The 15,991-nt window shown below is 45.2% G+C and overlaps 1 protein-coding gene across 1 annotated transcript; it reads right to left on the bottom strand.

Annotated features, from left to right (window-relative positions):
* Nucleotides 1-9,768: 9,768 nt before the first annotated feature.
* On the bottom strand, nucleotides 9,769-10,232 carry PtA15_14A308 (uncharacterized protein; the record flags this gene model as incomplete). The annotated part of the gene is made up of 3 exons (XM_053163010.1): nucleotides 9,769-9,794; nucleotides 9,876-9,989; nucleotides 10,076-10,232. The coding sequence occupies 3 exons, from the start codon at nucleotides 10,230-10,232 to the stop codon at nucleotides 9,769-9,771; spliced, it is 297 nt and encodes a 98-aa protein (XP_053026979.1).
* Between the last annotated feature and the right edge of the window lie 5,759 nt (nucleotides 10,233-15,991).

The following is a 15,991-nucleotide window of genomic DNA, read 5'->3' as shown; positions in this document are numbered from 1 at the left end:
TTCCAGAATTTTTTGGGTGAAAAAGTAGTCAGGTTGTGAGTTCAAGCCCGCGGGGAGACTTTTCCTGTATGTGTAGATGTGCAACATGTCTGAGAGAACGGATAACTTACCTAAGTTAACAGCCGGCATCCTAGCTCCACTGTGAAGCTTCAAGCAGGGTGCACTGAGGGGCAAATTTGGGCGGCTTGTGTGCTTTGGCACACTCCTAGAACAAAGTGTGCTTTTGCACACTCCTAGGACGGAGTGTGCTTTGGCACACTCCTAGAACAAAGTGTGCTTTTGCACACTCCTAGGACGGAGTGTGCTTTGGCACACTCCTAGAACGGAGTGTGCTTTGGCACACTCCTAGAACGGAGTGTGCTTTGGCACACTCCTAGAACAGAGTGTGCTTTGGCACACTCTTAGAACGGAGTGTGCTTTGGCACACTCCTAGAACGGAGTGTGCTTTGGCACACTCCTAGAACGGAGTGTGCTTTGGCACACTCCTAGAACGGAGTGTGCTTTGGCACACTCCTAGAACGGAGTGTGCTTTGGCACACTCCTAGAACGGAGTGTGCTTTGGCACACTCCTAGAACGGAGTGTGCTTTGGCACACTCCTAGAACGGAGTGTGCTTTGGCACACTCCTAGAACGGAGTGTGCTTTGGCACACTCCTAGAACGGAGTGTGCTTTGGCACACTCCTAGAACGGAGTGTGCTTTGGCACACTCCTAAAAACGGAGTGTGCTTTGGCACACTCCTAAAAACGGAGTGTGCTTTGGCACACTCCTAAAAACGGAGTGTGCTTTGGCACACTCCTAAAAACGGAGTGTGCTTTGGCACACTCCTAAAAACGGAGTGTGCTTTGGCACACTCCTAAAAACGGAGTGTGCTTTGGCACACTCCTAAAAACGGAGTGTGCTTTGGCACACTCCTAAAAACGGAGTGTGCTTTGGCACACTCCTAAAAACGGAGTGTGCTTTGGCACACTCCTAAAAACGGAGTGTGCTTTGGCACACTCCTAAAAACGGAGTGTGCTTTGGCACACTCCTAAAAACGGAGTGTGCTTTGGCACACTCCTAAAAACGGAGTGTGCTTTGGCACACTCCTAAAAACGGAGTGTGCTTTGGCACACTCCTAAAAACGGAGTGTGCTTTGGCACACTCCTAAAAACGGAGTGTGCTTTGGCACACTCCTAAAAACGGAGTGTGCTTTGGCACACTCCTAAAAACGGAGTGTGCTTTGGCACACTCCTAAAAACGGAGTGTGCTTTGGCACACTCCTAAAAACGGAGTGTGCTTTGGCACACTCCTAAAAACGGAGTGTGCTTTGGCACACTCCTAAAAACGGAGTGTGCTTTGGCACACTCCTAAAAACGGAGTGTGCTTTGGCACACTCCTAAAAACGGAGTGTGCTTTGGCACACTCCTAAAAACGGAGTGTGCTTTGGCACACTCCTAAAAACGGAGTGTGCTTTGGCACACTCCTAAAAACGGAGTGTGCTTTGGCACACTCCTAAAAACGGAGTGTGCTTTGGCACACTCCTAAAAACGGAGTGTGCTTTGGCACACTCCTAAAAACGGAGTGTGCTTTGGCACACTCCTAAAAACGGAGTGTGCCAAAGCACACTCCTAAAAACGGAGTGTGCTTTGGCACACTCCTAAAAACGGAGTGTGCTTTGGCACACTCCTAAAAACGGAGTGTGCTTTGGCACACTCCTAAAAACGGAGTGTGCTTTGGCACACTCCTAAAGACGGAGTGTGCTTTGGCACACTCCTAAAGACGGAGTGTGCTGGAGTGTGCTTAGGTCTTGTACCACCATCTGTTTGAATTGTAGTGCCAGTGCAGCAACAGAGTCCCAAGATACAATGCTCTTGTTTACTTTTCTCCCAATTTTTTGTTAGTATTTGACAGAGTAGTGTACAGAAAAAATGATTACTCACCAAAAAGCACCACTATGGCGGAATGGGTAAAGGTGTACAGCATTTTATTGTTAATTACAAAGGGGAATAAACATAAGAAAAGCAAAAAAGTAAGCCAGATGTTCAAGTTTTATGTACAAACAAATAAAATAAGTATGTACTCACCTTTGTTGCTATGGGAGATCTTCTCAACAAGAGAAGAGATGACTTTATTGATATGGGTTTCTGTGATCTGGAGGAATTTGTCTGTAAGGCAAGGTTCAGCTTTTCATGATAAAAAGCAAGGGTGAAGAGATACTAACCACAGATCTTGTCGGCAATTGTAGGCATAAAAACTACTTGCCAGGATGTACCTACAGGACTGCCACTAGGGGAGGTTGCGCCAAGGGATAGATTGATAAAGGGTATTGTACAGTTGATTCAATTGGGTGGATAAGCAGTGCTGTTGTGGATACGATGGTCGCTGTGCCCTTCCACCAGTGCCAGCCTTGAGAGTGTTGAGAGAGTACCTCCACTCCTCCACTAAGCCATAAGACTGCAAAAGGAATAGATTGGAAGAGAGTATTCCCAACAGGGATTAATGTAATCCTTTTGAGGAAAAAACTCCCTTCCAGAAAAGCACGCTCTTGCTTGCAACACTAGGTCCAAAGCGACCAAAGTGTTTAATTAGGGATCCTCTCCGCTTAGGAGGATTCCCCAGCTTATTTCAAGGATGTAGGGGCTTAAATAGAATGAGCTTCTTCCCTCTTTATCCTTTCTTCTTCACTTCCTTCTCCACTTCCTTCTCTAAATCCTTCACCTCTTTTGTTATTTTGCCTACTCATACTCCTCACTCTTCAGTCTATCACCTTTATTTTGAAGGATCTGTAGCCTCACGCTATATACATCCTTTAGTTATCATTCAGTGGTGAGTCACTATAGAGACCACCCCTGACATTTGGGGGCCTCATTGGGAACTCTTCACCCAAGATCATTTTCTTTTTTACTTTTTCCTTATCTACTTGTGCGGTTGTTAGATCCTCAAACTTGGACTTACCAAGATCGTCTGATTTGGAAGCTCGCACTAGAATCACTCGATTTAGCTGTTGTTTATCTAAGATCTTTTTGATTTAGACAAAGAAGATTATCGCCAATATCTTCATACCAAACCTCGTGCGCTGCAAAATTTCATTCCTCATAACCAGAGTCCTGTTAAGGATAAGACTACGAGAAGAATCACTGATTGTTGTATACAACTGCATTAGATCTACCAAATAGCAAAGACAAGTTTGAGTCTCAATCAGAAACTATCCTTTAGACCACCAGTAAGCTGAGCTTATTTTGAGCCTAAGGAGAACCAATACTAACATTGAAATTCAGTGGCTAGACAACCTTCTTTACACAAATTTTTCCCGCTCATCGGACCTAGGGAGAATCCTAACGCTGCCCCCCCACTCTCCACCAGCGTCACTGACCATTCAGAGGATTCTCAGAGTATTGAAAATGTCTTTGCGGAGACCTTCAGACCCCAAGGACAGACTGCTCCACTGAGAGTCAATACTCATATAGCTGCAGAGGATTCCCACATCTTACCTCTCCTCACGGCCACATCCGCACCAGCTTTGGATAAGGGGAACAGAATAACAGTCCAGACCCCTGAACCCCGTCAAGCAGAACCAGCTCAGTCGGACATCTTGAACAGATTCCTCTCAGATAAACCTAACAGAGACCCTGTTCAGACCGCTCCTGTCCGTGAGCAAGACAAAGACTCTGACATTATAGAGATCAGTTAGTAAAACATATAATCTTTTTTACCATGCCTCCTAAATCAGAAAAATCTGAACAGGTTTCAAGGGCTTCATCTACCAGATCCGCCCAACCAACCCTGGTCCCAGCAGGGGAGTTTAAGCAAGTCTCAAGTAAGATGCCTACGCCAAAACTGGCCTCCGGAGGTCGAGTTTCTGATGCAGACCCACAAAGCATGCAAGGAGAAATACCTCTTGGCAGTAGCGGGAGGGAGCTTACAAAGCATGGAGGTCCTCAGGAGACAAGCACTGGACTCGCACCGCAGCCTGGAGAAACTGATAGGTCAAGAAGTTCTTCCACTTTTGATGGGAGGGTGGAATCCCTTTTTGATCAACCAGAACAGAGTTCCGCAGACCTTCCAACCGCGCCCACATCCCTACCACCAACAGGGAACCAACCGCCCGGCAGCTCAACCAGTTGGGAGAGCTCCAGCTCAGCAAAACCTGGGGGATCCACCTCGAGGACACGGGAGGATGGGAGGAAGGCAGCAACATTGTCAAGAGGTGTACTCGGAGCTATTCAGAATGTCCAGGACCATACAAGGAGCTTATCAGCATCTGGACGAGTCGTCCCGAGCTCGACGTTGACGCGAAGAAGGTCTTCTCCATCTTTTTCAACAAGGTAGAAGGGATTATAGATGGGAATAGCGTTATTGTCCTTGATTCCCTTCGTCCTTTTATTTCCTCTCAGTTCGAGTCTTCTTTATAATCCTCTCATAGAGAGATAACCCTTCCACTCACTAATTTAGTTAAGAAATCTATTGACAATACAAACATCCTTTCAGAAAGCTATCACTAACGTTAGCAATACTTGTAGCTCCTTGTCTTTACAAAGTGGATCCCACCACAAACAAATCAAGGACCTTTTGAAATTAATCACTAATTTAACCTCAAAAGTCCCGGAGAAAAAATCCAGTAAGGGTTGTGAATGCGAGTTTAACAAACTCACCTTCAAAGAAGACTTAATGGAGATACATAAAAGTTTCAGAGCCAAAGTGGAAAATCAGGCACACAATCTTACTAAAGAGGTATCTGCCATAGCATCTGCTAAAGATGACAAGCTAGTAAATGTGGTTCAAACACTCAGAGGGAAAATTGAGTCCCTATCTTCTATAATTAACAACTTGGATCAATTCCAAGTAGCCCATGAAGTGCAAAACCTTAGCAACAGAGTAGAGACGTTAGCTGCTGAAATCACGGCTCTCAGTCATGATAACGGAAGAGACGGAATACCAACTCCGGGAGATCATAGATCCAAGGGAAACTCTTCTAGAGAAGAATATGAGCCAAGAGGAGAGCCTAGCAATAGCAATGTCATGCTCTTTGGCATCTTGCAAGAGATTAAGCACCTGACAGAAGCAGTCAAATCAAGAACAGCAACAGTAATAACGGAAGATACATTCAAAAAATTGTTGGAGGAGTTAGATGAAGCGCATAGAAAAGATTTCTCAGCTGTCAGTACCAAACTAGACAGACTATTGTGTCAGCTTAGGGAAGATGGAGCAGAAGTAAGAGCCGAACTTACAGTAGCTCAAGAGAAACCTGTCTCATCCTGGGTGACTAGACAGTGCAGAAGATTGAAAGCGTTTGAGCCCAACCTATTGCAACAATCTATTAACTTCTGATTTCTAGGACTCATGGACCAAGAGGTTGAGTATGCAGCAAAAACAGCAATGAGTTCCACCAAAGCAGACATGAGCGCACTCATTAACATGCTAGAAGATATAGTAGACAAGACACGCCTAGGCAGGAGACAACATAGTCCAGCAGTCTCAAGCGGAGATAAATCCACGCCCAAGACTGACGGAAAAGAGAAACAGACTAAGTCAGATTCAGACATCAAGTGCTACTCCTGTCATAAAACGGGTCACACATCAAGGAGCTGTCCCGCAAGAATTAATAACGTAGGAGATGCTGAAGAAGACCCAGAAAAGGAAGAACAAGAGAGTGAGGTGGACCGGCCCTGTCACAAAGATAATATTGCAATGGAGGTAGCGCTTTTGTTCTGGAATCACATTGTAAGCAACGTAGGCTGCCCTCAAGTGATTATCAGCAATAGAGACCCAAAGTTTACTTCCAAATTTTGGAAGAATATATTCAATATATTAGGAACTAAACTTGCGTTCTCCACCACTTTTCATCCTCAAACAGATGGCTTAGCAGAGCGTATGATTCAAAGGCTAGAAGACATGATTAGGAGATATTGCGCATGTGGGTTGCAATTCAAAGACACAGAAGGCTATACCCATGACTGGGTTTCATTGCTCCCAGCATTAGAGTACACCTATAATTCAAGTAAGGATTCAATGACAGGCTTATCTCCATTTGAACTGGAGAGAGGTTGGGCGCCTAAAATGCCCAAAGATATGCTATTAAGTCATACTGTACAGGTACACCCTTCAGCTTCAAGCTTCCAAGAAATGATGATTAAAGCCAAAGCTAAAGCAAGTAGAAGTGTAGCCGAAGCAGTAGCATACAACAAGGACAGGTGGGATTGTTTGCACAAAGATCACAATTTGAAAATCGGAGACTTGGTACTAATCTCCACAGTTAATTTCACAAACCTAGGAGGCTCCAGGAAACTTAAAGATGCCTTTGTGGGACCCTTTGTAGTCAAGAGTTTCCATGGGCACAACGCCGTGGAAGTCATACTCACGGAAGGATTTGACCAAAAAGACCCCACATTCCCTATTAGCTTGGTGAAGAAATATAGAAAACCCGCAGACATTGAAGAAAGAGAAACGGCTATCACGCCTTCTCTGCCACCATTTGTCAAAGAAGAACCTAGTAATGTCCCATCCATGATTCTTGACAAAAAACTTACCAGAGTAAACGGACAAGATTGTAGACTTTATCTTACTAGATTTAGAAAACGATCCGCAGATACGGATCAATGGTTACCTAAGGACAAAATCCCCAGAGCAGATGTTTTACTACGTAAATTTAGAGCAAGAAAACGCTCAAAGGATAAATCTGGCGTCAGAGCCATCCTTTTTTGTGTGGGCGAATGTCAGCCTTGAGCGTGTTGAGGAGGTACCTCCACTCCTCAACTGCGCCATAAGACTTCAAAAGGAATAGATTGGAAGAGAGTATTCCCAATAGGGATTAATTTAATCCTTTCAAGGAAAACACTCCCTTCCGGAAAAGCACGCGCTTGCTTGCAACACTAGGTCCGAAGCAACCAGAGTGTTTAATTAGGGATCCTCTCCGCTTAGGAGGATTCCCCAGCTTATTTGGAGGATGATTACCTTTGCCAGGTAATTTACCAAGCCCAACAAGATTACGGCTACTAGTCGTGATAGGGGCTTAAATAGAATGAGCTTTTTCCCTCTTTATCCTTTCTTTTTCACTTCCTTCTCCACTTCCTTCTCTAAATCCTTCACCTCTTTTGTTATTTCGCCTACTCATACTGCTCACTCTTCAGTTTATCACCTTTACTTTGAAGGATCCGTAGCCTCACGCTATATACATCCTTCAGTTATCATTCAGCGGTGAGTCACTATAGAGACCACCCCTGACAACCAGCATTGTCATTGGTGATTGGGCTAGTGGCTCAGCTCCCAGCTCCAACCAACGCTGGACGCTTTTGACTCGCCCGGCCTTCCTCTCACTTCAACTTGACGTTGGTGCAATAGAGCTCAGCGGCGGTTCACCGCTTCTTACCGCCAGACTGTCCAGTCCAGGAAGAAGACTCAGGCGCTGTGCAAAGGTGATGGACTTTTGCTGCTACATACCGGTGGAGCAACGGGAAGACCTAAAAGTTTGATAAACTCAATGTTCACGCCTCATTGTAAGAGCCTTGGGTGTCAAATACTGATCTTTTGGCTTCATTCCTTGACTTGCAGCTGGCCCGCCAACCCACAAGAACATGATTTCTACCAAACACAATGATTGAAGCCTGCAAGTGAATTTATTGACATCTGAACTCCTTGATCAGCATTCAAAAAACCTACGTACAACCTCTTGTCGGAACACAGACCATCCTTGGTTATGCCTGTTTTCCATGTGCAGTATGTTTTTTCCCTCATTGCCCGGATTGTGACACCTGTCAACAGTTTTTGGTTCAGCGGCTTGCTAGCCGGGTTGTATCATGAGCAGGTCATGCATTATCCCACCCCCCTTTCCCGCGGGGACATTCTGGTCTGATTTTGTGCTCAGCAAAGCAAATGTAAGCATCATGATCTCAAACCAGGTCAGTCAATGTGGATGGATCTCCAGTTAATTTGGTTTTTGGGGGATTGTCCTGCAGTGGTATACAGATGTTGTGAGTGCCTTGGTGTTGCTTTTCCAATGCTTTGTCTTGATCACTGAATTAATAATGTTTCAAAAGCCCAAAATCCACCAGATCCTGCTGAGACTCCCCCCTCCCTCGCCCCTGCCTAAAATCAGGTTTATCTGCTCATGCTTGTTGACTCAGTCCTACAACCCACACCCAGCTTGAGTGTACATTTCAAGCGCCTGTTCTTGAGGCTTATGCTGTAAATTTTCCACCCAGCAACCCCCGGTCCAGTGGTTTATTAGCTCTCTAATATTCACTGTTGCTTTCTTGAGATGACGGAGGCTACGCACCAAATGTCATCAAATCCACTTCCGCCGGCCATTGTTGAGTATCTTGGTTGATTTTTCTTTTTTGCTTTTTTTTACTCCAAGTGACAAGCGGGATTCTCATCAAATATATCCGCACCTTGCGCTCTGATAACATTTTTTTGGTCTTAAACAGGAAGTCTGGATCCGTTGGGAAAGCCGTGGGAATAGAAAAGGAAGAAGAAGCTGAAGAGGGTGAAGTGTCAGAAGAAAATGAAGCGGCTCTCAAGCAGCTCCAAGAGCAAAACCTTTTTGACATCACTTATGATTATGTCCATGCTACCACCAAAAAAAACCAAAAGATAATATTTGTTCTTGAACTTCTCAAAATCCTGACCTTAAGTCCAGCTGAAAGGGAAGGTCTTGACTGCCTCTGTGCCTTCATCCAGGCCTGCAAACTGTTTGTGAATCTGTCAGCTCCACTGGCCTTGGCCAATATAATGTTGGCCATTGGGTGGTCTGAGGACACTGCTCATCTGGACATTCTCCCCCAATATCACAACAAGGACGTGATCACCACTAACCCCAAAGGGTATACACAGCTGCTCAAAGATTTGGTGAGAGCAAGAAGGCTCTGGGGGATACGTTCACAAGTTTAGGCAACGTGGCTGTGCAGAATACTTGTGACACAATCCGGAAGCTTGGCGGCCCAACTGGACCAGTCTTGCCACTGGCCTTTCCTTCCCAGGGGTTCTGGAACAAGAACACCAGCAACAAGCATCTGAACACAAAGGAAGACTCAGATGTCAAGCCACCTGTATCATTCAGGATCATATCTCCTAGGTTCAAATCAACCGGCAAGATTGGCTTGGAAGCCAAAGGCCATTGTGTCGACTACGGCCAGTTTGTCTTTCAGTCAATCAATCCACTTCTCTCCAGACACTGTGTGTGTCATCATCTTCCGAGCTCACAAGTTTGCTCATTGCTGCTTGGCTGCAACTAAGGATTACAATTCTACTTGGTTGGCCATGTGTATTCAGGCGTTTATCATTAGCAAGCCAGCCAGTGAGACAAGTCCAGAACTATCTCTGGATAAAAAATCCAATGTTGTAGAAAGCTACATGCTCCCAGCCTCTTTACCAATGTCATTATATCGTAGTTCCACCCAATCAATGTGACCTATTTCTGCTACTTTGTTTTCCAATCTGATGCCAAAAACTTCTCATACGGATATGTGATTTCTTTTTTTAAAAAAATAAATAAAACAGCCTGAGTAAGAGGCTTCTGTCATTGAAACCCTTGAAAACAGAGTTCCTCAGCCAAGTAGATGGCCGATAAGTCATGAATGTGTCCAAAGGGATCCTTGACAAAGCTGGCTAATTGGTCAGCTCCACTGTACTACATATCAAAGCAGCCCGCTAGTTGGCTTTTGACAACAGGCAGAGCGCCCTCAGCAACGTACATGCCCATGCCGGACATCTTGTTGCTGGTTGCGGGTGCGGGAGCAGGGGTGAAATATAATCTTGTCGGATGGTTCATATTTATTTACAGGCAGCTGACATTATTCGACTCGACTGATGTACAAAACTGAGGAAAATACGGGAGGGGAAAGGTTAGCAAGATGGTCAATCTCTTGAAAAACAGTTTAAGGTGGTTTAAACATCAAACCATTGTTCCCCCTAAGAAAGGCATCCCCATAACTGTTCCGCTTAATCCCATTGACATACTCCTTGGTGTTTTCAAGAGCAATGTTCATGTAGCCATCCAAACAAGACAAAATACCTGAAAGAGGGAACACAAAGGAAATTGGAATGGTTAGTCGGGTGTCTTTCATTGACAGAAAACAGATCTCAAGAATGCGGCTTTACCTTGATAATCGACTCCGCTATTCAGCCTAACTGTTACTTGATGACCCACGACTTGTTTGAGGAAATCAGATGGAGTTCCGCCGGTGCCTGAGGCTGTAGCGGTTACGTTCAATGCCTTGTCATCAGATGGAGAGCCCTTTTTGTTTGGATCGGACATCCTAAGTTTATTTCCGGTTGAATGTTGTAGAGGTGTGTGGTCTGCTGGTGGGTCTGGATTCTCTTGATTCGCATTTCAACCTTTTACCCAGTATCCTGCGTGGGATATCCGGTACATAATTCGGGATACCTGTCGAGGGACCGCAGATCAAGCTAGATATCTGAAGCCCGAGGTTCCAAAACCTGTGGATATTTCTGGATCTGAAGCGGGGGTTTTCAAGATGCAGAGGCACAGCAGAATAGACCTAACTTAGCTAATTCCCTCCTTGGGAGAGCGAAGCGACCTCTGAAGGGAGGGTCCCTGCGGGATGGCGTCCCCCCTCCACAAAGAGAGGGACTTAGTTAAGTTAGGGAATAGACACACGCACAAGATGAGAGGAAACTGGCGAATGGCCGCAATATGAAAAGGAACTGGGGGAAAAACCCCCTACAAGAGAGAGGATGCCTTGTAAAGGCACCTCAAACAGAAACACAAGGACAAACAACCACAGCCTCAACACTGCAGGGCTAATTCAACAAGGCCGTGGCGCCACAACCGCGCGGCCATATTCTTCAGCAAGCTTAACTAAGCCTCTCTGAGAAGGCGCAAAGCGTCTCGGAAGGAGAGGCTTAGGACAAGGTCTCACTCTTTGCCTGAGGCTGAGAGACATTTCCACAGAAAATCATAATTTTTATGTTTACGTCTCTTGTATGTACTTATTTCTCTCAGCATAAAATTCAGAGCCTCCTATGCCATGTTGTAGCCCTGATTCTCAGCTTTATTTTACATATTTTTCCAATCAAGTTTTTCACAAACTCACTACTCAGCCGCCATTCCTGTGAGGGGTTGTCTTGAGCAATGTGATAAAGCCATTGAATCATCCAAAGGTCAAGGTTGGACACACTCTCACAGGTTTTTTCAGAATTGAATCAAGAATTATAGGTCTCTTGTCAATACAGAATTACCACAGGAGGTATGTCAAATCTTTTTTTCATGTGTTTAGGACGGGCAGGCTATCCGGGGAACATTGGGCCAGATATGAACTCTCAGGTGGATTTTTTACACACATTTTTTTTATGAGAAAAATGGTGTAATTATATTAATAAAATTAATATAATTAAATAAAGAGGGGCCTGATAAAATCAGGGGTGTTTAGAGCATCTCCAGCAGAGCGGGGATGAGACCCGCTACCTATAGCCGGCCGGGACCACCTTTCACACACCTGTCTCAGCTGTTCAACAGCAGCTCCACAGCAGACTGGCGATCACGCCGGGGGTGGATAGCTAGATTGCCATGCTGGACGACACGACTGCGATGGAATTCGATATCTCCAGCATGGATTCGGTTGATTTACTCAACTTCATGGACGACGACAATGATCACATTGCCTACCAAACGTTTGACCGGATTATTTCAAGCAACTGTGATGAATCTCAAAGGGGAGGAGGATCTACCGTTGTCCAAAAAACTATCAATCGTGAACACCTTCAAGGTGAACTCCAGCTACGCAAGGACTACTTTTCCAAAAACTCGTCATATCCAGAGAAGCTGTTTCGTTGACGATTCCGAATGCACAAAAGTTTGTTTGTCCGAATTCTCAACGCGGTCGAGGCACACAATAACTATTTTGTCCAGAAGCGGAACGCCGCTGGGAAGCTTGGGCTGTCCCCATATCAAAAGATATCCTGCGCTCTGAGGATGCTTGCTTATGGCTGTAGTGCTGACTCTCTTGACAAGTATTTTAGAATGGGTGAGTTATTCTTTTCAAGTATGAATTGGAATGCATTTTTTTGACAAACCACAATTCAATAGGTGAATCAACAACCCTCGAAAGTCTCAAGCGATTCTGTTGAGCGGTGGTGAATGTCTTTTCGGAAGAATATCTACGGAGTCCAAACCACGAGGACCTTTCGCGCCTACTCCATGTTGCAAAGAAGCGAGGGTTTCCGGGAATGTTAGGCTCGCTAGACTGTATGCATTGGACGTGGAAAAACTGTCCAACAGCGCATGCGGGTAAATATAGCGGAAAAGAAAAAGAACCTACGATCATACTTGAAGCTGTCGCCTCCTACGATACGTGGATCTGGCATGCTTTTTTTGGCTTGCCTGGAACCTTAAACAATGTGAATGTTCTCGATCGATTGCCTCTATTCCAAAATCTTCAAGACGGAGTGGCACCGGAGGTCAATTTTAAAATTGGATCAAACAACTACTCGATGGGATACTATTTATCGGACGGAATATACCCCAAATGGGCGACTTTGATGCAAACGATTAGCTTCCCAAGGGGGAAGAAGGAATTTTTTTTTGCTAAACATCAAGAAGCTTATCGAAAAGATGTGGAACGGGCGTTTGGGATTTTGCAGGCTCGCTGGGGGATTGTCAAGCAACCTGGCCGACTTTGGAAGCACGAGGATCTCGCCTATATCATGAAGACATGCATAATTCTTCACAATATGATTGTCGAAGACAAACGAGATACTCCGGATGAAGATGATCAGGAGTATGAACAGCCAGAAAATGCCACCAAGGTGACTTCGACCAAAACCAGCGAATCAGACTTTTGTTGCTTCCTCGAGCGATATCAAGCGATACGAAACCAATCAAGACACAATCAGCTGAAGGACGACCTCATTGAGCTTCAATGGACTTTACATGAGAAGCGAGTCAGATTAAGAAGGGCGCTTGGAGATCTTCCGGTTGATTTAAGCTCCGACAGTTCTGATGACAACAATGAAGATTGAACTCGGCCTCTTTGTAAATTTTTCATTGATATTTACTTATTTACTTACTTCTGTTTCCAATATCTCTCACATGTGGCTCAATCAATCTCCGAGTGGCAATGAATCTCTTTGTTTTGTTTTTTGTTATCTTTGTTATATTTTCATTTATTCCCTCACTCACTCACAATCTCAATTTTCAGATTTCACAGTTAAATTTTCAGAGCACAAAAAAGTGAGTGAAAAGTGAGATGAATAAGCAAAAGCGAGTGAAATATGAGATAAATAAGCTTCACAATAGACAAAAGATCATGCGAGATTTTGATGAGCTTAAGAGTCGGAGGGAATCAAGCCAAGACGTTTGGCAACCTCTTCTTTTTTAGCGGTGTAGAAAGAACAAGAAATAGGATCCAAGTTCAAGAGATCTTTTGACATAACTACATGATCAGCAACAGTTTGCATGGCGGCCATCTTTTCACGAGAAATCTTGATGAGCTCTTTTTGTGCTTCGAGGGCCTCGCTTTCTTCATATTTCCTTTATTTGGCCGCCTTTTGTCCTTCAGGTCGCGAAGATCCAATTGACTCAAATTTGTGTTCATTTCCTTTGTCATCTCCCTCGCCTCCTTTGACACTTGTGGGCTCAGAGGCTGCAATTGAACTGGGAGGTCGTTTTTCTTTCTTCAATCGCACCGTGATTTCGTCCATGGTGTCTTGCCACTTCGGTGAATGATGAAGAATGAGCCAGCAGTGATCGAGGGTGAACGCAAAGCCCATCTCGGCTTTGAACATCTCTTTCGCGTCGACGGCCTAATAATCAATCATAAAAAAATGTTAGAAACAATCAAATCAGTGAGGCAACCAAAAAAACACACAATTTCATCGCGGGTCTTGCCACTTCCGAGTTGGCGTTCGGCTTGTAAAAAGCATCCGCAATACTTGTTAACTCAATGGAGGATGATACCCCATCTACTTTCAAGGGCCCCTTGGAGTCGGGTTGGAAAAGGTTTGAAGTTCTTGTTGTTCTCATGTTCCTCAACATATTCTTTCATCATGTCGAGGAAGCATTGATGGATCCGTTCCCAAAAAGCCAAGAGTTTCTGACCCGTTCCAATATCGGCATCCTTGCTTGTGTTGAGCCAAGAGATGCATAAATGTTTATCTTCTTCAACTCTCCAATTTGGATTCTTTGTTCGTTTTTCTTTCTCTTCGTTTGTGTTGTTGTTTTCGTTTTTTTCAGATTCGCCAGTAGTGGTAGCAGTCGTAGCGGTAGCAGTTGTAGCAGCAGTAGAGGTAGCAGTCGTAGCCGTAGCGGTAGCAGTCGTAGCGGTAGCGGTAGCAGTCCCAGCAGCGGATTTTTTCGGCCTTGATGTTCTCTTTTTCGCAGGTCCGTTCCTTCCTTTGGTGGGTTGAAGCGGTTGAATTTCTGGAGAGGGTGTTCTCGGTGGCGGACTACGAGCAAGATCTTCCAGCATTGGGTCGATCATGTTTTTGGCGCGGTGGTGATGAGTGGCGAGTAGGTGATGGCGGAGTGGCGAGTAGGTGATGTGTGGTGTGTAGCAGCCTCTGTCGCGGGTGGCGATGGGATGGGGAAAGTAGCCGGCCGCAGTCTGGGATGGGATGGACTTGGATCAATCAAAGGTCGTTTAGGGGGTCTGCTGGACCCCGGAAATGTTGAGCGACCTGCCAAACGAGTCCAAAACTTGCGCGGTCCAAGCTCTGCTGGAGATGCTCTTAATCCCTCAAAGGTACACACTGGGGCCTGTAAACAGGGGTGGTTTAAATCCCAGCAAGGAATGGTGGAGAATCTCAAGAGAAGGGGTTTAAACTTACTAGTAAAAAGCCCTTAAAGTCTTGAGGTTCTTCAGGGTAGAAACTGGGCAGTTGAAAGTGCTTGAAGAGGTTGATTCTGAAGGCTGGGTGGACATTGGACAGTTTCTGGCGGAAAAATGAGGCTAAAAACAACTACTAAGGGACTTACCAGGCTAGAAACAGGCTATTGAGCACATGTTGAAGGCGGGTAAATTAAAGTAGGTATCTAAAAGCATGATGAAAAGACTTTTTGGGGCGTCCAGAGGGCCCTTTGAATGCACGTGGCAGCTCTCTGGGGCGCCTGGGGGAGCTACAGGGGCACTGGCCAACTTGTGGGTGCTTTTTGGCCAGGCTGTTGACGCTACAAGGGCTAATTCTTCTTTGGGAAGATGTACTAGCCTATTTGGGGCGCCTTCAGGCGGAATTCCAGCCTGGCTGATGGCACCATAGAAGCTAGTCTTCTTCTGGAATATGTACTGGCCATTTGTGGGCGCCTACTGTTCAGGATTCCCTCATCCAGGCAGATGAGCTGTTGCGTGTCTCATATTTATTCAAATGGGCCACAGTGCTTCCCAATTGGTCTGTACTGTGTATGCATCAGGTATTGAATTGTTTTAATGCATCAGGAATATTCTGTTTATATCCATGTGACATCATTACATATTTACAGACTATGTAATGTGTGTAGTGTTTCACGTGGAGGGGCAGAATTGATGTCATTACTTCCCTGGTGGGCGTGCTGTAATGTACAGGTAGCCCTTTTGGGGTTTCATTCATTTTTAGAGCTCTGCGCCGTCTTCAGGCGTAGCGCGCAGCACGTGGGTTAAGAGTTAACTCAACCTGAGTTGGGCTATCTTCTAAACTAAACATAACACTTCAGTTTCATGGCTATTGAAGTGTTATAAGCATATGTACGTATGTATACAAGCATATAGGTTTCTCAATTCAAGGGTACCTTGTAAGGGTCAATCTAAATGCACACCACTTTTTGACTAGATGCATGCCAAAAAAGTGGTGTGCACGCCTGCACGCCAAAATAAATGGCGTACAGGAGCAGTGCACGGCATTTGTTTGGCGTGCGTAGCCCTGAGCGCCAAAAATACTCCTTTTTGGAAGAATTTTGGCGTGCACAAACCCTCCACGCCATTTTTTTGGCGTACAGGCTTTGCACGCCACTTTTTTGGCGTGCATCTAGTCAAAAAGTGGCGTGCACCATGTTGAATGCAATTTTTTTGGCGGGAACAGTTGCGC

Source organism: Puccinia triticina, chromosome 14A, assembly GCF_026914185.1.
Source record: "Puccinia triticina chromosome 14A, complete sequence".
NCBI classification, from domain to species: Eukaryota; Fungi; Basidiomycota; class Pucciniomycetes; order Pucciniales; family Pucciniaceae; genus Puccinia; species Puccinia triticina.
Note: the sequence above shows the minus strand (reverse complement) of the source record. Positions and strands in the feature narration are given on the sequence as shown.